The following is a 26,882-nucleotide window of genomic DNA, read 5'->3' on the forward strand; positions in this document are numbered from 1 at the left end:
GTGCTCAGCATGCCACTGAAAATGTGCATTCTTCTTGGTCAGGTTGTGCAGGGGTTTGGCTATAGAGGCAAAATCTTTCACAAACCGGCGGTAATATGAGGCCAGGCCGATGAAGCGTCTGACCTCCTGGATGGACGTAGGTGTGGGCCACATCTGAACTTTTTGAACTTTGCTGGGGTCGGTAGCCACACCATGCTCGGATACCACATGGCCAAGATAAGCAACTTCACGGCGAAAGAGGCAGCATTTGGCAGGTTTCAGTTTCAAGTTAGCTTGTTGAAGTCTATAGAATACCTGGCCAAGCCGTTGCAGCATCCCCGACACGTCCTTAGCCAGCACGATGATGTCGTCCAAGTAGACCAGGCAGGTCTCCCACTGCACGCCAGCCAGGACGCGGTCCATCAGCCGCTGGAACGTTGCCGGGGCATTGCATAGTCCAAATGGCATGACGTTCCACTCAAAGAGGCCTGTCCTAGTGCAGAAAGCGGCGGCCCTGCGTGCTCTAGGCGTCAGCTCAACCTGCCAGTAGCCTGATGCGAGGTCTAATGTGCTGAACCATCTGGCAGTTGAGAGTGTGTCCAGCGTGTCCTGGATGCGGGGCAGCGGGTAGGCGTCTGTTATGGTCCGGTCGTTGGGAGCCCTGTAGTCAATGCAGAGACGGTATGTCCCATCTTTCTTACGCACCATAACGATGGGCGAGGCCCAGCTGCTGCAGCTGTGTTGGGCGAGACCGCTCTGTAGACTGTCGTAGATCTGCTGATCAGCATTTTGCTGCTTTTCCCCTGCCATTCTTCGTGGATTTTGTTTGACTGGGGCACCAGGACGGGTTATGATGTAATGCTGCACAAGGCTGGTTCGGCCCAGGTCAGCAGGCCCTGTAGAATACACATGTCCATAAGTGCAAAGCAAGCGTTTCAGTTGGAGCTGTTCATATTCATTGAGGTCTGTGGAGCTCTGGGCATAGAGCTCCTGCAGGTGCAGAGGAACCACAGGAGAGCTGGTCAGAGAGTCTGCAGCTGGGGAGACCATGGAGGGTTCCACGGCCTCAGCTGGCTGGAGGAGCCCGGCAATGGATCCCGCCTTAATTGTTACTGCTTTATTGCCAAGGTTAAAAAGGCGAAGTGGGACAGCTTTAGAAGGCTGTGCGTTGACTAGGACTCTGGCGATAAGTACTTTGTGCTTCTCAACAAAACCTTTGGTGGGACTAAGCATCATGTCACCTCGAGCTGCTGCACCAGGATGCACATTGCCTTTCACCATATACTCTTGCCCCGGTTCCACCACCACAGTTTTAGCTATTCTCACTGCGTGTGACTTTGTACTGGCTTCGGTTTGGTAGTAGAGCACCTCTTCACCGAAAAGGATGATGCGGCGTTTGCCGAAATCAAGACGTGCTTCAGCTTGAGTGAGGAAGGGATGCCCAAGCAGCACCTCATTTCCTGCTATATCTGCCACCAGGAAATCAACATCCACCTGTCGATTGTTGATATTGACAGGTATCTGGGCTTCACCTAGCACCGGCACGTCCCCAGGTCCCACACCAAGCAAGGTCTCAACAACTGAGGGCTGTAGTGGTGGCCTCACGTCTGGGTGGATGGAGTTGTAGTAGGGCAGTGGCAGCACGCTCCTCCGGGCCCCACTGTCCAAAACAGCACATACCTCCACTTCGTAGAGGCGCATGGGGATACTCATTTCTTGGCTTTGGCACTTAAGGTGGAGTACAGTGGGTTTTGGGCTGTCCCAAGGGCTACTGTTCAATGTTAAGGCCTTGGTGGTTTTGTGAGGGGAAGGGCACTGCTTTTGGACATGGCCCCAACCTTGACAGTTATGGCAGCGAACCCCACTCCTTTTAAAATTTCTGTGATTGTTCGGTGCTGTCGAGGGTGTGTGTGGGACAAAACAATTCGGTGAGGGGCTAGCTGCAGGTGCATGCTCAGCAACAGTCTCATCTTTCTCTTTTTCTCTGACGACGGCAGCTCAGGGCCGGCATTCAGCTGCGTTACGGGCAGATGGGGGCTGACGGGGCACACAGCGGGTCTTGCCTGGTTTAGAGTGGGGTTTATGCTGTGCAGTGATTTCCCCATAGCTTATGGCTTCATTAAGGCTACTGGAAGGCATACATTGCATGGGTGTATTTAACATTGCGTTAAACTGAGCCGGATAGTGGATTTTCATTTGGGGAGTAGGAGCTGGATAATAGTTCATGCTGCGGCCTGTGTTTCTCTCACAGCCGTAGCTGCGGCATTCAGCATCAACGAAGGGATTCGTGCGGGAAAACTGCGGCTGGCCAGGACCATCGGGTGGCGCGAATACACCCTCTCCATTAGCGTGTGTGTTAGCACAACTTTCAGCAAACAGGAATGGGTTCATATGTTCCCGTTTAGTCACAGCTCTGTCCCTGTTAGCTTCCCTAATGCTCGCGGCACAATCGGGGACAATGGTCAGCGATATGAACGGGTTGGAGTAATTCGTCTCAGGTCCGTATTTTTCAGGAGAATGGCGAGCAGCGGCCATCACGAGTTAGCTTAGCTACGGGCTAATCCACTTGTAATTACGGTCACTCGGCTTTATCGTTAGCCGCTTTAGCCTGTCGGTTTTTCTCAGTGCTCACCACTTCTTTAACAACGTGAGAGGGTCCCTTCGTGGTCGCCAGTGTTAACCATTCCTCGCCGTCAGTCCCCTGACCGTGGTCGGGAGACGCGAGGGGAGATGCTTCCTCCAGGGCCGAAGTTTGTCCTCCTTCGGGGTTAACTCCCTTCACTTTTGTGGAGTAGTGAGGCAGACAGAAATCAGCCGAGGCACCGGAGAGTACTGAAGAGATGAGGCTTTAATAACAGTACTGCACACTTCGAAAACACACTGCATAGCCTGTAGCCCGTTAGAACGCTGCTCCCGGTCGCCCTCTCTACCCATGACACACTCTCTCTCTCTTTTTCCTCTTTCGCTCCCCGCGTTTCCTTCATGCGCATGCTCACACACACATCACATACACTCCTTACTGCACCCAGTCACACACAAGACGGCAATTCCTGCAACAAGTGTATCGAGGCTTCGAAAAGACCTGAAACCGTCTCCACAGTGACACCTGCTGGACAATTTGGCTATCACTATAGGAGTAAATGGAGCTCTCGCCCTGACTGAGTACTTGGTGACATGAGGCCTGGGATTTTCTTCTCCTTTCAAGAGACTGAAAAGAAGCTCAGTCGTGTGAAAGCCTGGCTTTCAACATCCCATTACTCCTGTCTACCTTCTTTATCTCTTCGACCATGTAACCCTTTAACCTTCACACACTTTCTTTCTTGATTGAAAAAGAACAAACTCTGGGACTGAATTCAGAAGTTCAGATGGTTCAACTTTAGACTTGAGAGGAAAACGATACTTCTGAACCAAACAAAGGACTAAACTTTGGGATGGAAATACAGGATTTTACACACCAATGAAATGAATGGGACTAAATGAGAGGAGGATTTAATGCAGCTCAGGTTCAGAATAATGAGGCCAGATTAATGGCATGGTTAGTTTTCCCTGTGGTCTCTCTTTTCTGCTGCCTGTAAGATCAATCTTCAACATCCTTTGTCCATTGTATCCACTGTCCCTCCCACGCACATGTCCACACCGTCTCAGTCTTGTCTCTCTAACTTTGCAGCGAGTGCACTCCCTTTACCAGCCTTAGTCCTTGTGTTTAAAGTCCCTACTCTCACCTCCACAGTCCCGTCCTTCCTTCTGTCTTGCTGCCTCCGAACAGCTTTCCTTGTCTCTTCCTTTGTTTGCATTAACACCCTGTTGGTCAACAGCACCAGAGGCCATCATCATGAACCTGGGCCCTGACTGATTCAGTACGTTTATGATCCGCATGTTTGATTTTGCAGAGATTTTATGTCTTTCCTGATTTGACCTTCCCTATTCAGACACACAGTCAGATGCTGCTCTGGTTCAATCAGCTCTCTAAAATGATTCCTCTGCTTCCTCAGATCTGCTGCCAGCTGCTAACAAGAGTTCAAACTGTCTCACTGACATCATTTCATATGTATGAATGCGTGATACAGCTTCTACTCCTGCATCAAACTATAATGTTCTCCATGCCAATGTCACTTTTTTTCTTCACTGTGCAGTTTTTGGGGACTTTTTGCAAAATTGTAACACAATTGGTGTGTATATAGGCTACATGGCGAATTCTGATTAGTAAAATAACACAGTGTGTAACATCCTTCAGCATCAACTTAAATCTCTGGAACGCTTGATGTAACCCAACTGTGACGATGAACACCACAGTCGCTGTGCACCAACACAGTGTTCTTTACTGTGTGTTCACCACAGAGAGGCAAGCTAGCCTAACTCTGCCCTGAACTGCACAGTATTTTTATGCAACCTTTAAATAAGACAAAGTTAGTACACCCCGACTGTTATGCAGGAGCATTCACAATATGAAAAATATAACTTCACATCAGATACTGTCAAGAGATTTATTCTAAAAGACGCTTCTTCAGCTGAGAGTCAGAGAGTGAAGACACACACGCTGCAGACTTTACTTGCAAGGGCGTTCACAGAGCTCACATCAGAGTGGGGCCCTGTGAAGTGTGCGCTCTGTTCTTGCACTTGTCTTTATTTATACACAAGAAAAATGAAAACATGTGTTCAGTGGAATGTTGATATGTGAGCATGTGCGTATGTGATTGTATGTGTGTGTGTGTGTGTGTGTGTGTGTGTGTGTGTGTGTGTGTGTGTGTGTGTGTGTGTGTGTGCGTGAGGTCAGAACTGCTTGTTCAACTTCTTACTATCGCTGCGGGAAGATTCAGATAAAATATAAGAACACGTTTTATAAAGAACAATCAGCTGGAATTTTGTAAATAAATTCTGCAACACAGAAAGAGCTGTGATCAAGCTTTTTATTACTGCGCCAACACACATCAAACATCACAGTTCAGTCATGTCAGCGCTGCCACAGAAGTGGTGTTCCTCCTCCTTTATGCATTCCAAGGAAGAGGGAGGAAGTTACAAACTGATCCTACCACACTTCACGTGTCTCGCTATGAAACCTAACGCATCGATGGTTAAGCTGTTTTGTGCCCTTGGCCTTATCAGCACCTGTAAAGGGAGTTGTTTTCTCAAACTGCTGACGCTGAAGTAAGTTCATCTAGTTTTAGAAACTTTCACTGAACAGTCTATAACAGTGTCACAACTAAGCATATGCATAAGCACTTAAACACTTTAAATGAGAATATCAGAAAAATTCTATTACAGAGGCTAGAGCCTGTCCCAGTAGTCATAGGTAGAGCACACCTGGACAGGTCACCAGTCTGTCAGAGGACTAACACAGAGTAAGAAATCTATTTAAAATGAATGTAAGTTTGCTGCAGCTGTATGTATGAACATGTGTTTCTGTGCTCACAGTCCACCTCTCAGGAACCTGCAGTTCACTTTTAGTCTACTTTAAACAGACCTCACAACAGGCTGATGTGGCTGGATCAGTAGTCTGATTTAAGTACGATACCTTTGGCCAGGGATTCATCTGGTGCGTCGCTTCACTGCAGTCTTACGTATTTTCCTCACACCTGAATAAAAACTACTGATATATACAAATAACAGCTTCAGCTGATGCAGCCTGACTCAATCCTAAATGTTCAGCACACAGAGACACAGAGGTGCCGTTTAAAGTTTAGTGATAACCTGAGTCACTGATCATTTGCAGTATTACAGAGTCTGGCAGTCTTTGCATGATGTCCACGTCACTGTAAGTTTCTAGCTGACTCTCAGGTGTGACAGGTGTGCCAGCAGGAAAGAGTAATAATAACCTGCATCCTGAGGTTTGTCATGCAGGATTAAAGGAGCCAGGCTTTGTTCACACAGCTAGGATTGTATTTTACACTGACCCTGGGTCAGTATAAGTATCATACAGTTTAAACGAAGCACTGAAACTTGCACATATTTATTACAGATGCACTGAAGAAAAACGGGATATTTACCGTCAGTCTGTGGCTGCGATTAAACACTTTACTGGAAACTTTATTAACCAGTAACTTCATCAGTCATGACAGAAGCTAATATTTCTGTGCTAACATCGTTTAAACCAGTGGTTCCCAAACTTGTTTTTGCTGGGCCCCCCTTTGTTTTACAAGAAAAATCCCACCCCCCACCTTGCGCACAAACACATCCTCCAACCACACACACCCATATTTTGCTCCATTGCGGTTTATTTCACACCTCAAACATTTAGTAAACAATTAAGCAAATACAAGTAACCTGCAATAAATTACAGGTAGTAAGAAAATAAACTACTAACTCTTTTACGCTACGTCCGCACCTACACGGGTATTTTTGAAAACGCAGCTGTTTCATCCACGTAAACGGCGTTTCGAATCACAGAAAACCTTTTTTGTGTTTACGTGTGGACGAGGAATACAGAGTTCGTCACTCAAAGGTATGTGGCTATTTTCACGTCACGCTGTGCGCCACGTTATTGTTTACATGAGATGAATAGCAGAATGGCAGATAGAGACAAAACACTGTTAATCTGACTGTCTGCAGGTTTTACACTGCAGGTTTACTCGCAGTTACTGTCCCTCTATTTACAAAGGCAGAGGCGTCACGGTGTGATTATTTTACATTTAGTTGTTTTTTTCCTGTGTAATAATATTCAACATTACTTTCAATACATTTTTCAACAAATGCCTCTTACTTTCAGTAAAGTTTCACTGTTAGAGCCCTGACCAGCATCCTGCAGCATCTGGAGCAGTTGTGTGGTGCTGTCATGGCAATAAGGATCCAAATCTGTGGGGATGTTTCCAGCAGGGGTTATAACCTGCAGTCAGCAAGCTGTACCTAATAAAGTGGCAGTGTTTATGTCACAGTGCAGCACCATCAGAAAACGGTGGTTTACATCTCTGTTACAGGAAACCTGAAGAGTTAAAACACAAGAGAAGAAAATCTAAACGTTACACAAAGAACATAAAAGAACTAAACTTCATAAAAACTTCACAAATGATGCTTTAAATGAAAAATAAATCCCTGTAAATAATTCAACAGGTCACATGTTAGAACCACCTTAACTAAACTCTGTAGCCGCTCACTGTGGTTTGTCCCAGCAGCTCTTAGGAAACAAACTGCTAACTTCAGTGTCAGCACACACTGTTAGTAAACTATGCAACACTGAATTCAGGTTTCAGTTGTGTTAAGTTGTGAAGTTGTGATGAAAGTCTTCTTACTGACACAGGTAGGATGGTCAGGCGTCCTCTGTTCCTTCACCGTTCATGAACTGTCACTTATAAAATGCTGCCAAACATCAACTACACTCAATAACTAAACGTGTGCAGGTTAAAGTGATGGACGCCCGGATCTGGGCCCTATTTCAGGAAGCCGGTTTAGAAAACTCAGAGTGAAAAACGATACTCAGGGTTGAGTAACCCTGAACTGTCCAACTCGGAATATTCGGTTTCAGAAAGGCTGATAACAATTAGTTCAGTCAACGCGGAGTTGCTTTAACCCCAAGTGAAGCGCGCGGACGAGGATACATAAAGCCCTGATAAGCGGAGCACAGATTAAGCGAGTCACCATGGAGACGGAGGGAAAGAAGGCGCGGTCAATGTATTTCACAGCGCTTGAGGCCGAAATTCTGATGGCAGCATATGCCGATAACATGCAAATTCCGCGGAAAAAAGTAACACAGCCTCAGCTGCAAAAGAAAGGGAGCATGCCTGGCAAAACATAGCCGACAGAGTCAATGCGTGAGTGTTAATATAAACATTGATCTAGGGATTTCCACCCATTTAACACGTTATTTTATCATATGTTATTTTATCATATGTTATTTTATTTTTTATTTTATACATTTTATTTTGTGATGTGATGTGAGCGCAGGTGCAACCCAACAGGCCCCAAACGTGCCTGGCAGCAAGTAAAAATGAAATATAAAAATATAGTCCAAACAGGTAAGGTGTAATTGTATTATGAGCCATAGTGCTTGGTCTGTTTGTCCCATGTAAATCAATTGCAGTTAGAGGCTACATTAATTTTCTTTCTGTAAGCACTCATTGAAATTATCTGAGCACATTACAAGTACATATTTGCTTACTCTGTATGCTCAAATGTGGCCCGTTATAGCCAACAGAAAAAAAGCGGAGGCCCGAAAAACAGGTGGGGGTCCTCCACCACCACCACCACTCACAGAGGCTGAGCAGTTGGCCCTCAGCCAAAACAGTGGGCCCCCTGTGGCCGAAGGCATCTCTGCGGGGACATCCTCTGAGTCAATAACCCCGCAAGACACAAGTGCCTACATAGGGGGTAAATTCAAAATAATACATGATGTGCATACATCCTTTCTTCACAGTCACCTTTGCAGTGCTACTCATTCATTTGATAAACTCTTTACCATAATGGATTATTTTGTAGTGAAGTTATTTTCCTACTGATTTTGCCTTCCCTCAGTCTTGGTTGTCTTTGAGAGCATAATGACAATGAAGTGTAAGGTGATTGGTATGTTTGTTAATTGCCATTTGGTCCCTTGTAAGTTATAAGTGACCTGTATAAACCTCATATTCTATCAGTTGATGGTGATGGTGTACTGCATCTGGTGCAGCCTCCTGTTGAGCCAGACCAACATGCAGTTGTGAGTAATACTCCACAGATTATATGAGTTTACAGTAGAACAGCAATGTTGTCTATTTCTTTACTACAGGAAAATAATGAAGAAACATTGACAGCTGTTACAGAGGAGGAAGCAACAGAGACACTTTATGAGGTTTACATCTTTTAATACTTTGTGTACAGGAAACACAGGTGACCAATAAAGCCAGTTGAACAAAAAATCTGTTTATTCTTCTTTCAACATGTTGAGGTGATGGGTCAAAAGAAATGATTGTGACATATGGTGTCTCTGACTGCGCTTCCATCTTGTATGTCCGTGGGAGGGTCAGGATGTTCATGGTTTGGATCACTGCTGTTTGGTTCAGAAGGACAGTGTTCTCCTCTAATTGTGGCAATGTTGTGAAGAATCACACATGCAACAATAATGTCACATGCCCTTTCTGGGGTGACCCTGAGTCTTTGCAGGCACTGGAACCGGGCCTTAAGCATTCCGATAGTCATTTCAACTCTGGCTCTTGTCCTGCAATTAGCCAGATTATAACGCTGCTGTGGGCCCGGTTCAGGGTCAGGGTAAGGGGTAAGCAAATAGGGTAAACATGGATACCCCCTATCACCAAGCAAGTAGCCAGTGAACTCTCCTAAGACAGAAGGGTACACTTCAGTTCAAATGTCCCTGAAGCAATTGGTCTTTATATATTTTAAAGTATTCTCAACTCACCATGTCCACATTTTGTGCTCAGTGTACATTCCCGGAATATTTGTGAGTCATGGACAGAGCCTGGCCACTTGGCTTCCACATTTGTGATAATGTTGGCAGCATCACATATGATCTTCACAGTGCAGAGAACACAAATTAGCATCCATTACTATAATGAAATAATTTGTTAGTTTGAAATGCTACAGGGAACTATGTACCTGTACATTAATGCTGTGGAAAGACTTCCTGTTCACATAGTCTCCTTCATTTACTGAAGGAGCAATGATTGGAATGTGAGTGCCATCTATACAGCCAATCACGCCTGGGAACCCTGAAAATAAATGTACAATTTAAGTAGTAGTCCAAGTATCACCACATCATAAATTAAGTTTTGGTCATCCTGATACCTGCAATTTTGTGGCATCCCTCTTTGATGAATCTTGTGGGTCTGTGACCGGGGAACACAAACGAGTACAGGAGACGTTTCAGTGCAACTGTAACATTCCTGACTGCCCGACAGACGGTAGCCTTGGAAACGTGCTCAGCGTCACCAATATTATACAGAAAGCTCCCATTTGCAAAGAACCGAAGTGCAATACAAATAATATGTAATGGACTGAGAGCATGTCCGCGATGTGTCACATGCGTAATATATGGCCTGAGGATGTTATTCAAATAAATTATAGATTGTGCTGAGAAACGGTAACGTTCGCACAGAAAATCATCAGGAAATGATAGAATCTCCAAACGCGCTCTGATCACTCTCTCCCGGCGGAGAGCTCTGCGGAGAATTTGGGCTTCACGATCTACTGGCTCTTCAAGGAAGAGGCACGCCATGTCCGACACTTCCTACTGTCAGGTTTCCGACAAAGGGGCGGAGACAGTCAGGGTTAGTTGTAGTAAACCTGCTAGGGGGCAGGTTAGCTTCACGGAGTGTGTCGTCATAGTGACTCACTCAGGCTTCAGCTGAACTCGCTTTGTGAAATCGAAAACCCAGAGTTTTCGTTAACTCAGGGTATACTTACTCAGTTTTTCCACTAAACCGGCTTCCTGAAATAGGGCCCTGCACTCCAAATACAAACAGACTAAAGGTGTTTCCTCCAGAAACAAAGACAATATTTACAAAGGTCTCACAGGTAAATTGTGAGCGATCACAGCAGCATCTCATCCTGACTAACAGCTTTTAGATGCAGGGAGAGCGTCGTGGTTCAGAGGTGGTTCAGCAGATGATGAAGGCCTTTCTGTTGCATTGTGTAGTGCTGTGGAGGCCATGATGGTCGACTGGGTCTGCTTCTACTGAACTCACAAACACTTCTGAGGTATTTACACCTGAAGCCTCATTGAATGTGAGTCAGAAACAAACGGCTCAGCTGTGATTAATGGATGTTTCCCTGCATTTCTATTTTCACACACTTTATTTCTTACAGCAGGAAAACTGAACAGAATGTATGTAAGAGGTCAGAGTGAGGATGACGTCACTTAATACAGGAAATACATGTTTGTCTGTTTTGATGATGAAGGACTTCTTCAGCTCTGTAAACAGCTACACTTGAGAGGACAGAGGTGATTTCATGGATCAATAACAATGTGTTTATCAGCTTTCATCATCGCAGTGCAGACATGACGTCAGATCTATCAGAGTGAAGGCCGTCTCTCTGATGACGTCACAGAGCAGAGTCGTTCTGTCCAATAAAGGATCTCAGATCAGCTGCTGCCATCTTGTGGCCACAGTTGGTTACTGTCTCTGAAAGTTGTCTCATGTTTCCTGTTGTCCTGCTAACAAAGGCTGGAGCTCATCATGCTGAGAGGGCAGCAGCATTTTGTGGCTCTTCACACATGTTCATTATATTCTGATGATCCTGGATGGAGACAAACTACAGATAAGTGTGTTCAGCCCAACTAGTTTATCTCATTACAGCAGTTTGATGTTTCCCTTTGAATCCCCCTGAAGATCCTGACAGTGAAGCACGTACATAATACTCCAGCCTTTCAACTCTGAGCTTATTTAGTTCTATTAATACACTGAAATCTCATTTGTGTCATGAAGAAAGTCTTTAATCAAACAGAATTCAAAGATCAGAAACATTTCATATATGGAGTTAAACATGAATCATTGTTTCAACAACATATTTATTGTTGTCATAAACAGACAAGAAGACAACAACAAACTGCTCCTCCCATTCAACACATGTCAGTCCATATCCCAGCAAACTAAATCATCTCCATTTACACATCAAATAGAAACATGAATCACTTGTAATGATTAGAAACTTGATAGAATTTCAAATCTAGTTTGGGGAGTCATTCAGTGAGAAACAGTGAAATGATTTTCCATGTGAAAAGGTGGACAGCAGAAACAGAAAGAAAGAGTGAAACTAAAAGAGAAACAAAGAGCTTTGGAACAACGAGGCAGCAGGAGGACAGCTGCAGTTTAACAGCTTCAACTCACTGACAGGAAACAACATTAGAAACATCATCATCCTCAACTCATCTGCTGCACTGACACTGACACCTTCAACGGACACACCTTCACTTTACCATCATCATCAGTGTCAATATATGGAAACATCCTGTGAGTGAAAGTGTGTGTGAAGGTGTGTATGTGTGTGTTAGTATCAGGATCAGAGAACGACAGCTTTCCTCTGTTCCAGTCCAGATTCACTCTGATCCTCTGGAACTTCTTCTGGACTGAGAGATCAGTGAAAGGAGCTGATGGTGAGCGTGCTGAGTATTCACTTCCATCAAACAAAATTGTCCATAATCCAGACTCTATGTCTGCCTTCCTCTGCACAGACTCTGCTAACACACCCAGTTCCCACCATGTACTGTCTCCAACTTCAACATCCCAGCTGTGAGTCCCTGAGTTAAAGCCCTCAGAGCCCAGGACAGAGCAGGACCAATCAAACCTCTCTGGATTATCAGGAAGCTGCTGCTTCTCTCCTCCTCGTCTCACACTGGTCAGATCTTCAGACAGGATGAGGTTTGGATGAGCAGTGTTTGGGTCCAGGATGAGAGGAGTGTAGGAGACCATGTCCTTCATATTGTTCCAGATGTTGAAGGTCAGGTTGCCCAGGTGTTTGGCCTGGTCTATCAGAGCTCCTGAGGGCAGCTGTGGATCATCCAGCAGGGGGCAGCGCTGGACTCTTTCCACTGCAGCCTTGTAGTTGTGCAGGAATGAGACGTCTTCAGCTCTCAGCTCCTCCTCTGTGGCTCTGACTGTGTCTGAAAGAGCTGCTATCTCTCTGCTCAGAGCCTCCATCTTCTCCTTCATCCTCCCACTCTTCTGCTCCTCTTCCTCCCTCAGTGCAGCCAGCCTGGCCTCCTCTTCCTCTGCTAGAAACTGGTGAAGCTTCTTAAACTGCTCCTTAATCTGCCTCTCTGTGTGTCGGGCCTGGACCTTAATGTGTTCTGCTGTTTGATCAAACTTCACTTGAACTTCTTCACAAACCTTTAACTTCTTCTTTAAGGGCTCCAGAGTTTCCTGAAGTTCCTTCTTGTGTTGTTGTGCAGCTTCATCGATGGGTCTGAATCTGTGATTGGTGTGTTTTTCTGAGTCTCTGCAGACGAGACACACTGGCTGCTGATGGTCCAGACAGAAGAGTTTGAGTTTCTCAGAGTGCAGACTGCAGAGATCCTCTGAAGCTCTCTGATCTCTCTCCTGTAAGAACGACTCACACAGGTTCTTTAAAGCCAGATTTAAAGGTGGATCATCCTTTGAAGATCTTCTCTTACAAACTGGACACTCGTGTGTTGGTCTCTCTCTCCACCATCTCTTCAGACAGTCTTTACAGAAGCTGTGGCTACATGACAGAATAACAGGATCTCTGAAGACCTCCTGACAGACCGGACAGCAGAGATCCTCCTCTGATCTGGAAGCCATTGAGTCTGTGAGTGAAGCTGAAAACAGCAGACAGGAAGTACAGTCAGTCCTGGCTCCCCTCCCTCCTCTACCACCTTCACTGAAACTTCCTTTGAGTCGTGTTTTTGCTCAAACTCACATTCAGTGTGTGGAGCGTCAGCAGCTTGAAGCAGCAGTGTTGGAGTTTTCCACTTTTCTCTCCTGTAGCTGGACTCACTCAGAGGAAGCTGCTAGTTTGGTCTGAGCTCAGTCTGATCGTCTGTGCGTCTCTCTTTACTGAGGACGAAGAACTTCCTGTTTCCTGGTTTGTCACATTTGAGTGACGTGAGGGGAGGAGAAAAATGTTGCTGTTTGACTTTTAACTAAGGTGTGTTTCAATCCTGCCTGCAGCTCAAAAGCTGTAAAACAGGTTTTGTGTCTTTTCACCTCCACAGGTCACAACATGAAACCTGTTGTGAAGTTTATAAAATAAAGTGTCACTCGGTGGTGCAACTGTTTGTCAGCTTCTATTTTAGACTTTGTTCTGGTTCTTGTTCAGGTTCCCAGCAGTGGGAGTGTAATGCAGTCACACACACACAGGTGGTGTTAAGGTGGATTCACTTAGTTACAGACAGTGGTGTTATTTCCTGTAACTAAGGGTGTGTTTCACTCCAAAGTTCAGACATTAACCTGCCAGAAGTTGTAAAAGTTACTAATAAAGAGCTTTTATCTCATTTCACATGTTGTCCACAATCTCCTCGTGATTACCTCTGGAAAGCCCCGTGGCACAGCTCTCCATCCAGTGCAGCTTTATGGTCATTGCTGTGGTTCCAGAATCTTCTCATGATGACCAGTAGGTCCCCAAACAGCATGACCTTTGACCTCAACCCCTGCCTGGGCTGTCAGCTATGGTCCCTACTTCTCGCTGGGTCTCTGAAGGTTTCTCAGGAGATTCCACCCTTGGGATCATTTCTTCCAGCAATGCTCTGCTGCACCTGCATCTCCTCACTAGAGGAAAAACGTCTATTTGGAAAACATGTCAACCATCATCAAACCAAAATTTCCTTTCAGTTCAGTGAACTTCACTTATCAAAAAATATAATTATTTATTATTTATTAATTATATTATTCGTTTATCACGTTTTCACTTTCACTTACAGGCCATCAAAGTGTTTATTATCTTTACCCAAATAATTGGAGCAGAACTTGTTCCATATTCAGTTTTTCAGCAAAATGTGTTTGAGAAAAGATTCATTCTTATATCTGGAGGAATAAATATATTTCAATAAATATTAACGTTAGCCTGCGACTTTGTTCCAGTTTTGAATTTTGGCCCACTGTGTATTTGAGTTTGACACCCCTGATCCATAGCTGGACTGGCCATCGGGCATACCGGGCATGTGCCCGGTGGGCCGCTGGCGATTTTTTGTTTTTATGGGCCGATCGATTTTTTTTTTAGGAAGGGTATATATAATGAAAGGTGTTGGATCGGCCAATTGGTCATGATCAACTCTGGGCTGGACCAATTACAGCCGAGGAGGCCGGATGCACCCTCCCCCTTGTTTAGCAATCACGTGATTTTCGCACATTGCATGCCGGGAACTCGTGGCAAAACAATCCATGTACCGCATCACATGCAAGCATTTGCAGCACCGCAAAACGTTCATTCTCCGGTTCCAATACCTTCTTGTTTTTTCTTTGCCGCACAAAAAAGGAATGTACAAAACAAAAGGAGAACAATGCCGGTCCGTACAAAGACAGACTCGACGAAAAGACAAAGAAAAGATACGAGGAAAAAAATCAAAGGAGTGAAAGGGTCAGACCCTTACGAGCACACAGAGGGACCAAAGACGTCAGCGTGCTGCCCAACTTTCACCACGCTCATATTTATAATTATACAGTTCTTGGAGTGAGTGCATACACTCATGAAGTTTAGTAACTTCAGGTCACTGTAACAAGCCCAGGTACAGTTTACCGACGGATGGGTACAGGACCTTGAAATGCACCGTGTAGAACGAAAGACCATCATAAGTTTACCAGTCTCACAAATCGTCGTCATAAATACACATTCATTAACCGTTTATTAATATAACCTTTGAGCTCAACGGTAATTAATTAGTAGTGGAAATAATTTCTGGTTGCATTACAGAAATGTAGCAGTGACAATAATATTGTATGTTGTAATCGCACTGGGCAATTAGTGATACAAAACAACTGTTTTATCCTGTGAATAAAAGTATATGTTTTTGTCAATGTACCATAATAACAGAAGCGAAACGCAATATTGTGTCAGGACAATTCACTATTTATGCACAATAAACAAAGGAGCATAGCGCGACAATTTCTGTTCAGCGCCAGACTTGCTTGTAACCTATATCACCAATTATGTTAAGAAAAATGACGCATTAACTACAACAAAACTCTGACCTTTGTGGGAATGCTTGGAGCAGACTAACCTGTGAGCTGGAGAGTTCTGGGACGTTATGTTTGGTATATCCAGACCATCCGTCGGCTCTTACTTCGGAAACATGGCTTAAAATATTTCTCTTCAACGACGTAATCCGATTAAAAAAAACGATCTCTTTACCCGTCGGCTTCCCGTGGCTGTCATGCGGCCGGCTATTGCAGTCAATAATACAACAGCTTCTTGCCATTTTTTGTGTTTCTTTTTATCGCTGTGTAACTGAGTTCAATTGAAAGCCTGCGTGCGCTAGTACCTCTTGCCACGAGTTCCCAGAATCCTTTGCGGTTTTACCCCTGAATGACGTCACATTTTCAATCTTTATCCCGACTTTTTGTCCCAGTCCAGCCTTGCCCTGATCTAACCTCTCCTCTTCCTCACAGCTCTGATTTCTCTGAGGGAGATGTTGTGACTGTAATCTGTGAGGAGGACCAAAGCTTTTCTGATTGGACTGTGAGGAGAAACACCAGCAAACTGCAGAGGGCTGAGTGTGGAGATGGGCGGGGACAACAGCAACGTGATCAATCATGTTCAATCAGTACGCTGGTGCCTCACGACACCGGAGTTTACTGGTGTGAGTCCAGTAATGGTGCCATCAGTAACCTGGTTAATATCACAGTCACTGGTAAGCTGATCACTCTCACTTTACTTCTTATTGCATCCACAAATTGAGCTGAACACGCAGGTACATAGATTCTGTGCTGTTCTTCACTGATCACCTACCTGACTGACAGAGTAATGAAGGACTTCCCTCCCTCGGTGCTTCTTAATGTGTGAGGATATCCTCCATTACTGAGTTTTTTTTTTTGTTTTTGTTTTTTGTTTTTGCTTCTTTTTTTTTGTTTTGGGACTAAAAGGTGGTATTGTTGGTTTACTTCCTGCCTGTTGGGACCACAATACATGCTGACAGGTACTGGGAAAATCTGAGAAGGGCATTTCAGAACCAGAGAAGATGAATGCTGAGCAAGGCCATAAGTATTCTCCACAACACCGCGCGTCCACACGTTGCTCTAACTGTCGCTCTCCTGCAAAACCCCGGTTGGAACTTCACCACCCACAAGGGTATGACTGCTGCAGCGTTTACAAAAATGCATCGACCGAAATAGCGATTATTTATAGAAATAAAGAAGTCTTCAAGCTCCAAAATGAGGCAAATACTATGGAAAATAAATGGTTGCTTGTATTTCTTTTTTTTTTTTTTTTTTTTTTTTGTCCCGTTTGGATCTATAGCCATCAGAATTGTTGTCTTGAGGTCAAGAAAGATGCCAAGCGGATTTATTTTACCAAGTGGATCATCATGGCCTTGCCATATTGGTCCATTTGATTGACCTTTATTATAATTATGAATTTATTTTATTTTCAGTTGCTACAAACGGGACAGACATGACTGTGGGATAGGACAGGGGGAAAGAATGAAAGAAAGAGGGGGAGAGAAAGAAAGAAAACCAAAGGGGAGAAGAGACGGTGAGAAGGGGGGGAAGAGAGAAAAAAACAAACAAACAAACAAAAACAAAACTCCTGGGTCACCTGTATGGAGAAAAAAAAACAGAGGAGACAGCAAACAACAAAGAGCAACATAATAAGAAAAAAAAGCACCATCACAATAAACTAGCTAGCAGTAAATATCAATAGTTACTAAATAATAAACGATATTGTGCAACACGCAATATAGACAGCGCACAGTGTGCTTTGAGGCAGCAGCCAAGAAAGCTGTAGTCCGCGTCTGTGAATACCCATGTGTACACCTGTGTGCATACCTGTGTGGATCAGCATGCTTGCATTCCAAAGGTTTCTCCATGTAATGATCTGCTAGGGAGTGTGGGGAGCCACAGCCCTGTCCTTTATGGTATCAAGCAGGTATGGAGGAGATCAAAACTCCAGACATCCAGAGGCCCCCAGAACACAAGAGACCATGGAAGACCCACAGAGGGGCAGCCGCGCCACTGTCCCAGTAAGAGCTGAGGAGAGTCCCAGATGAGGTCTCATTCAGCAGCCGCGGAGCAGAAGCCAGGGGGAGTTGCAGTGACGCGCCCGTGAGCTCCGCCGGCAGCCAGCTGTGCCTGAGTGACCGAGCCCCAGGCCGAGAGGCCGGGGGCACCCCACCTCCGAAGTGGCCCATTACTGAGTTAAGACTTCCTTATTTAGATCTAAGCTCTGGATTATCTTGCACGTCTTGTGGCTCCCAAATGTCTCTTAATTGATTATCATCTGTAGCCTCATACTTTAGCTTTACTTGGCAAATGTGAATGCTTTGTGTGCTGACAAACCCTTTTGCATGTAGTGTTTTTATGAAAAGCCTTATAATTGCCTAATTTTGTGTTTTTGTTCTGTTACAAAAGCAGGCATTCTTACTGTTGTTTAATATTTTAATCAAACCTTTAAGTTTAATTCAACACAAAAAGCCCCACTGTGAACAAATCCACAGAACAGAACCAAACTCAGCAGCCAAACAGTTTGTCCTCAGTGCAGGTCGACATTCAGAAAAATCAGCTGCCTCAGCTTGGATGGGCTGATGTGGTTTCTCCTTAGTATCTGCCCAGTTTTTGAGAAGACCCTCCAAAGGAACAGATGTTGCCACAATGCACAGTCTCCCCTCCATCACCTTCAACAGGTAGGGAAAGACTGTGGCCTTGGCCTCCCACCAGCTCTGTGGGCCTTCTCCTTGTTGGATGAGGGGCTCCTCAAGATAACATTTCATCTCCATCATAACATCAGCTGTAGTATTTCTCTTTGCAGCATCTCCTGTAGCTCTTTCATCAAAGAGGCTCCACACAGCAGACGTCTGTGGCTCCTCCTTCACTTGGCCCTGTAATGGTGGAGCTGGGTGGGAGTGCACTTTGCTGCTGCAGTTATTCTCTGAAGTGCCTCATCAACAGCTCTGTTGTCACTGAATGCAAGCTTTTTAAATCTACCATCCAGTGATGCAGCTTCTGAGTGGACGGTGTTGAACTCCACACACAGAAATTTCCGGCCCATGAACAAAGAGCTGCAACCACTTCCTTCACTTTCTGCACGGTTACTGTCAGTTGGTGTCGGGCTGTCGCTCACTGAAGACCTTTGCAAAGCAGGAGCACTTTGGAGGCTGTGACACAGCTGAAGGAGAGAAAACTGCAACTATTATTATTATTATTATTATTATTATTATTATGTGGCGTACAGCTTTTTGCAATTCAGTTTTGTCTATCATATGTGCTGTTTTTGCTGTTCGTGACTGAATAGTAGTAGAAAAAAAACAAATGTCCTTGTTACGTATCTGCATTTATCTCCACAGTCACCTCACATGGTTGCAGGACGGTGCAGCAGATCATCAGGTTTAATGTCTGCAACAGACATGGGTGGTGGGTCCACTTCAGAATTTTTAATTCTTAAAAACAATAAAACTCTTATTAACTCTTCTACCAAGTCTTCTGCAGTGTGTCTGTCCATCAGCTAAGAGGCCATCTTGTAATTTTCAATAAAGTGGAAGATCTAGAGGTCCAGCAGTCAATCATCAGACACACTGGTGGAGCTTTTTTCACCCTGTCTTGCCATAATGGACGTTCTGTGTCTATAGATTTGTGATCATTGTTACGGACAGTGTTTTTCTACTAGGTAGAGTGTAGGTGGGATTTAAGGCTTTGATGGGTCATACTTACACTACTAGTAGCTGCTGCAGCAGTTGTTTATGGTTTGGGACCAGACCGCCCAGGGTGGAGCAAGCTTGCCCTCTCTCCTCAAACTGCACTGTGGGATGGAGAATTGTGACGTGTCTGGGCAGGTTTGTGGTGGAGCCTGCACTCACTGCTAATTTTGTTTTACAGTGAAGCCACTCTGCTCTGCTATTCCCAATATCTTTCACCTGCAGCAGATGCTGCTTCGTTTGCAGCTGTCAGTCATATTTCTGTGTTTTTGTGTCGCACTCTCCTCCACACTGCTGTCTGTCATCTCACAGGTATGATGTGCGGAGCGATGCTGAACTTCCAATCCCAGCGTTTCATGTTGCAGGATCAATTCCCATATGAAAATATCAATATCTAATTTGATTACATTTGTTTTTCATCATAAATATGACAGACAAAAGTAAATTCGGCAATTAGCGGGATGGTCTGCAATACCCTGTCAATAGGAACTACACTCACCACCTCTCATTCAAGTGCGTGTTACGGCTCTGCAAGAGTGTGAGCCAATGAGAAACCAGAGGCACAAAACTTTAGACCACAAAACACACAATCTGATGTTGGTTTGTAAAGATGTTGCTGATGAGACTTTGTAGAAAGCAGCTGGTCTGAGTGATGTGATCAGAGTGCAGCAGATAATGTCTGACAGCAGTTTGAAGAGCAAATGGATTCTGTTCTGTTCTTCACTCATCACCTACCTGACACCTCACACCTGTTTCTCACCTGCAGGTCACACAGGAGGATCTGTTGGACTGAAGGTCAGCCTGTCAGTTCCTGCTGTGCTTCTTGTTGCTGCTGTTTTCTTGATGTAGAGAAAACAAAAACAACAAAGGAATCAGGATCCAGCCTCATGTTGAGCTGCAGCAAAATAAAATGTCTGAATCTTTTTAAAGCAGCACTCTTAGTCTCCCGCTGGTGGTTTCAGCGTTGTCAGTGAACCTGGGGAACATGAGATGATGCTGGTAACAGAAATCAAAGGGAGTGAACAGCAGACAGGGATCAGCTGCAGGTTTAATACACGTCCTGAATTTGGTTTAGTTTTAAGTTTCTGTAAAATAAAACCAAACGTTGTGATTTGTCTCTTTATGAATAAAGTTGAATTGAATTTCTCTCTGAGCTCCTGCTTCTGTTGTCTGTCAGTGATTTTATCAGTTGGACATCAAGTAAAACTTTGCCTTTGGATAAAATTAAAACTGTGTTCACACAGTGTCTGTAAATCCACGGGTGAAAATAATACATGTAACATTCACACAAGTCCACGAGTGATTGAATGAAATGTGATCATGGAAAAATAAATTCAAAACTATTCAAGATTTTTACCATTAACTGTCATTCTATTATGAAGTAACAGGAAGGTAATAATACTATAATATAATAATAATAAAGAAAATTTAAAAATATGGTGTAATAGAGCTCACTGCCTCACACTGTCGATAGCAGCATTTCTTTTTAACCTTATTTCATTTAAGGCTCAGACTATCATCTGTTTTCACTTAACTCATTGGCCAGGTCTTTGTTTGCTACAACAGTGGGTGGGGGGGAATCTGTGGCTGGTGATTTCCTTCAGGCCCCTCCACACTGACACAGGGTCGTTGGCTGAGAGCTTCTGGGAGTAGATATTTTTAGCTGCTTTGATCTGCTTGGTCAGTGTGTTCCTGGCTTGCTTGTACAGGGCCCTGTCACCACTTAATACTGCAGACTTGCAATAAATAAGTTGTCCTAACAGTCATCTTAAGTAAGCTTTACATAGTTTTTTTGAGGCAACGAGTTTGCATAGTTTTTTGAGTTCTGGAAGCTAAATAGGTTTTTACTCTGTACTCAAAATGAATAAGTTGCCTTAACTTAGTCATCTTAGGCAAATATAAAATATTTTTGAGGCAAAGAGTTTGCATAGTTCTTTTAAGTTCTGGGAACTAACGAGGTTGTACAGTCTTGATGCATTCTCAATCATCCAGGAAAGTAAATCTCCAGAAGTTGATTCTGTTCATCTGGCCGTAGCATTTTGTGGGAGAAAAACACTCCCACAAAACGCTACGTCCAGATTAGTGATGGTAAATTTGATTCTTTTTACTGAATCGAGGGAAGAGGTGAGTAGCTCAAATGTGCTGTTAGCATGTTAGCAGAGCGATGCTACTGTGAACCGAGGAGCTATTGTCTTGATGTGAGCTCCTACTCAGGGTTTTTTCTTCCAGTTCAGAGCAGAAATGTTTTTGTTAAGATACTGGATGTTGTGTTTTTCTCCACAATTTTAATTATAAGTTAGATACATTGCTGCTAACAGCAACAGGGATGAGTAAGTGAGTCAGTTGCGCTTGTGAATCATGATTCATGAGTCAGTAAAGTGATTCTCGAGTATTGAACAATTCATTCATGATTCGTGCATCACTAGTCCAGATGAACAGAATCAACTTTTGGAGAGGTTGTACAGTGTGCTCAAAATGAGTAAGTTGCCCTAGCTTAATCATCTTTAGTAAAACTTTACTCAATTTTTGGAGGAAACAAGTTCGCATAGTTTTTTTGAGTTCTGTGAACAAATTCGATTTTACAGTGTATATGACCCTGCTGTAGCACTGAACTCCTTTTGTAGACATCGGTGTGACCCTATAGAACATCGAACCAGAGCATGCTGAAGCAAGTTATAAATTATGAGTGAGACAATTTAACACATTTTTGTGGATCCCCTGCAATGCTCAGGTCTTGCTGTGCTATATACAAATATCCTTTGAGAGACTTGTTAGGTGGTTGCCAGGCAACATAATGGCATCAATATAGGGCTTTGGAGTTGACGTCACGCCGCAATGCATTGTGGGAGCGCAGCTCCATTTTCGGGGTCTACGAATCAAAGCAAACACACTGTGTTGGAACGACGACGACAAGAAACATGCTTAAAAGCAGCTCAAAAGAAAACGGACGGTATAGAGACCGATTGCGTCCAGAGGCGAAGCAGCGGTACTTGAAAAAAATAGAGTGCATCGCAAATCTGGACCCATATGAAATACGGCAGTGGAGTAAAGACCCAGACGACTTACCGCCACTGTCCTACCCCGATATCTTCACGTATCTTGTTTGTGGAGTAAGCGCTTACAGAGCGAACCAGTTTCGTAATTACAAGTCACTGGAGGCGCACATCCAATTTACAAATGGCTGGGTGCAAGATTTGGCTATTTTCAAGCCGCCAAACTCTGAGTACGTCGTCAAAGTAAGTCAGCTGGAGTGCATCGAGTGAAATAGCCATTTTCCACCCCCCACCATAATTAATGTTATACATTTATCATTGAACTGCTAAAATAACGTTATCATATTATATGCCCGTAATTGTAAAGTACATGCAAATTAACACATTGATAATCGGGCAAATTATTAACGCCAATTTGTGTCCTTCCTGTCTCATTTCATTTATTGTCTTTACATCAACCAATCAAGTCACTCCATTCGATGTTTGATCGCAATTTCTATAACTTCCGAGACCACCAACGATGATATTATTCAGCTATAAAGTGTGATGTGAACATATTTAGAACTTACCGGAATGAAAATGTCTTGAGCACACCAGCTGATATCTGGAGACGTAACAGAACTTGATATCAGCTCGTCTCACGGCTGCTATCCAGGCTAGACGCCTTCGTTTGGTAATATCCGATACATGAGCTCCTTCATGTTGCTTCCAGGTTGGGAAAGCATAAAAAGACAATCCAAACTTATTCCCGTGCCGGTCGTAAGATCGAACATTGCAGCCGACAACACAGCAAGTACGAACCATGGCTATGCTTTCGCTCCTTACTTAGACCCCCAAAATGGCGGATCGGGCCAAAATCCTTTCCACGCCCACCCCCGTGACATCACGCTCCAAAGCCCTATATGTGATTTAGATAAGGGGCCTTGTATGTACCTGTGTGCCAAATGTGCCAGGAGCTTGTGGGTAGTTTTTGCTCATATGTGATGCAGACTGTTTTACTAATACTAAGTTTCTGAGGGTGGTGTGCTGCGTCTTGTGTCAAAGACGAGCATAAAATGAGGAGTCACAAGTTTCTAAGAACTCTCAATAGAAACCCCTGGGAAAGATTTGAACTAGTCAATTAAAGTGCTGCACAGCAGGAGTTAAACACAGTTTGAGCTGTGTGGTGTCTCATAAATTACTCAGTTTGTAATGTTATGTGCACATTGAGAATTTTAGCATCTCCTAGTGGTTAGCTTGGAGACTGCGGTCAAGTGAATTTTTATGTGGTTTGGCTTGTATTCCTATTGGATGTTTAGAGTCACATGAGTGGGGTAATACAGGAAGAGTTTCCTATTGGATGTTTAGATTCACATGAGTGGGGTAATGCAGGAAGCCATTTTAGTATTGGGATTTGCACAATGAGGCGTACCAGAAGTCTCCCTGTTTAATCCTTAAGCATCCACCTGTGTTATGCCATGGAGAAGCATTGTTTGTAAGTTTGAATTGTGTTTCATCTTTATAAGTAGAGAGTGTTGTATATTTTATTGATTTTATGCATATTTGTAGAGATTTATAGATAAATGCCTAGATCTGTTCACCATGTGAAGCAAATGCATAATTCTTTATTGAACATATTTCTTTTTGTATTTTTTGTAGTTTCACAAGTTCTGGGAAATCACTGTAAGTTGTACGCTGATGAAGACAAACAAGTAAACAGCCCTCAACTTTACTTTCACGTCTGACTCATCATTCAACGCTTTCAGTGCTTACGGCATATGTTTAGCTATCTGTCACTTCGTGTACCAGAACCACGCATGCAGGGGACAGAATACAGTTACTCAATTTACTTTATTACTCAAGTAATAAAGATGGAGCAGACAGTTTTTCTCAGTGCGTCTACCAGAGGAATGGGTGGTGGGAGAGGCCAAAGACAGGTGGTCATCTCAATCTCTCAGCCACTAATTAAACAGTAATTTTAGGATTTTATATTTATCTGACAGTTTGTAACAGGCAAAATATATGATCATCAAATAAATTATTCACTACAGCAACGACACTGAATTATATTTAAGAGTTTGCATTAGATATTCCTTGAGCAGACTTGCTAAAATAAACCCTTTACTCAATTTTCAGTGCAGCAAAGCGTTATCTTAGCACTTCCTATAACTGTACTATGATTAATGTAAGTAGGAGATATATGTCTTTGTAGTAGTACTATTAGTAGTTGTGTAGAAGTATTAGAGTTATTTCTGGTAGCAGTAGCCCTGAGTAAGGTCACTTTGGTGCCCTGCGCTTCCCACAATGTAAATTTCTAACTGTAACAATGAGTGAGAAGCTTATCTTCATCCAGCGACAGTTATTGTAGGTGATACCTTCATAGCTACTCAAATGAGAAGATGGTGTTTCCAGTTAACACTGCAGCTGTTATCACCCTAAATAAATTTTATTCAAATAGGCCATCAGGACATTACCTGAAGGCAAGATGGCGCTGGAGTGACGGCAGCCTTTCCAAGTAGCTCTGCAACACCGCACCTTTTTTCTTAACTTTAACTTTTTTAGACTAGGTTTTTCAAAGTTTTTTTCACCTTCCTCTACTTATACCTCTTAGATATAGCGATACAAGATGGATAATGCACTTTTCAAAACTTCTGGAACCAGCTCCTTCATTTATTCGAGAGCGGAGCTGCTGGCACTAAAAACAAAGGGACAGACCGGCATGCGACACAACATCCCGGCCGAGCTAAAGAGGAGCTACAGAGGCTGCAAAGCTGGAGCGAGGAGAGCGGATCACCGGAGGCGATTCAAACCATCAATCCCGACAGTGATCATGGGCAACGTGAACTCGTTACAGAATAAGATTGACGAACTGTGCGCTCTGAACAACCACAGACTATACCGTGAGTGCAGCTTGTTTATCTTCACGGAGACGTGGCTAACCGAGCTAACGCCGCAGGCTAACGTAGACCTATGCGGTTTCACATCTGTGAGAGCCGATAGGGACACGCAGGCCAGCGGAAAAAGCAGAGGTGGGGGACTCATTGTCTACGTTAACAACAGATACTGTAACCCTGGACACGTCTCCGTTAAAGTTTCGGTATGCCGTCCGGACCTGGAGCTGCTAGCTGTTAGCTTGCGGCCATATTATCTACCTCGGGAGTTCAGTCATGTGATCTGTGTGTGTGTTTACATCCCTCCGAGGGCCGACGCAACAGCTGCCTGTGAGAAAATACACACAGTCACAGCAAGACTTCAGACACAAAACCCCGAGGCTTTCATTATTATATCTGGAGACTTTAACCATGCCACACTGGATTCTACTCTGGCTGCTTTTCACCAGTTTGTGAATTGTCCCACAAGGAGCAACAGGACAATTGACCTACTGTATGCTAATGTGAGAGATGCATACAGAGCCACCCCCCTCCCCCCACTAGGGAAGTCAGACCACAACCTGGTTTACCTACAGCCACAATACACACCCCTCGTCCAAAGGCAGCCTGTCACAACGCGCTCCATCCGGAGATGGACCCCAGAAAAGGAGGATGCTCTGAGAGACTGCTATGACACCACAGACTGGGATGTGCTCCTGAGCCCACATGGTGAGGACATAGAGGGGGGGACACACTGTCTTACAGACTACCTCAACTTTTGTGTGGACACAGTCGCCCCTGCTAAGACGGTACGGTGTTATCCTAATAACAAACCGTGGGTAACACAGGAAGTCAAAGCTGTCCTCAACATGAAGAAGAAGGCTTTCAGGAGCAAAGTGAAGGAGGAGATGAAAGCAGCACAGCGGGAGGTGAAACGCTGCCTGAGGGAAGCAAAGGACACCTACAGGAGGAAGGTGGAGCAGAAGTTGGAGAGGAACAATATGAGGGAGGTCTGGAATGGTGTGAAAACCATCACAGGCCACAACACCAAGAAAAGCACAGTGGGGGGGACTGTGGAGAAGGCAAACGAACTCAACAACTTCTTCAACAGGTTTGACCAGCCCACAACCCCCCCACCCTCACCCTCACCTTCACTACAGAGTCCTCTCCCCACTCTCCTGCCTCCCTCGCTTCCCCCCCTTCCTGACACCATGACACCCCCCTCCTCCAATCCCTCTCTCAGCAGCAAGACATCTCCCCCCCTCCCCTCCTCCCAAACATCTCCCAGTGTCACAGTGGATCAGGTCAGGAGGCAACTGAGGAAGCTTCGCCCCAGAAAGGCAGCAGGCCCAGACAAGGTGTGTCCTAGGATGCTTAAGGCGTGTGCTGCTGAACTTGGGGAGCCGCTACAACGAGTCTTCAACCTCAGTCTGCGACTGGGGAGAGTGCCCGCCCTATGGAAGACATCCTGCATCGTCCCGGTCCCCAAAAAGAACCGGCCCAATGAGCTGAATGACTTCCGACCGGTGGCACTGACGTCACATCTTATGAAGACTCTAGAGCGGCTCTTCCTCAACCTCCTCCGACCACAGGTACAACATGCCCAGGACCCACTACAGTTTGCATACAAGGTGGGTGTCGGAGTGGAGGATGCCATCCTGTACCTCCTACACAGAGCCCACTCACACCTGGATGGGGGAAAAGGCACGGTCAGGATCCTGTTTCTTGACTTTTCCAGTGCCTTTAATACCATCCGGCCCTGTATGCTTCAGGAAAAACTGAACAGGATGGAGGTGGACCCCTGCCTGGTGGCTTGGATCTCCGACTACCTCACCGACAGACCAC

The 26,882-nt window shown here is 44.5% G+C and overlaps 1 protein-coding gene across 1 annotated transcript; it reads right to left on the reverse strand.

Moving 5' to 3' along the window:
* Positions 1-11,376: 11,376 nt before the first annotated feature.
* LOC147333894 (nuclear factor 7, brain-like) lies at positions 11,377-13,415 on the reverse strand. Its single transcript, XM_086271193.1, has 2 exons — positions 13,276-13,415; positions 11,377-13,174 (listed from the first exon to the last, which is right to left on the reverse strand). The coding sequence occupies exon 2, from the start codon at positions 13,155-13,157 to the stop codon at positions 11,760-11,762; it is 1,398 nt and encodes a 465-aa protein (XP_086127319.1). The 5' UTR covers positions 13,158-13,174; positions 13,276-13,415; the 3' UTR covers positions 11,377-11,759.
* Between the last annotated feature and the right edge of the window lie 13,467 nt (positions 13,416-26,882).

The sequence above is a fragment of the Aulonocara sp. 'chitande type north' Nkhata Bay genome, linkage group LG3 (assembly GCF_057382095.1).
Source record: "Aulonocara sp. 'chitande type north' Nkhata Bay isolate Kocher_YH1m ecotype deep benthic linkage group LG3, A_spYH_male_GT1.1, whole genome shotgun sequence".
Lineage (NCBI taxonomy): Eukaryota > Metazoa > Chordata > Actinopteri > Cichliformes > Cichlidae > Aulonocara > Aulonocara sp. 'chitande type north' Nkhata Bay.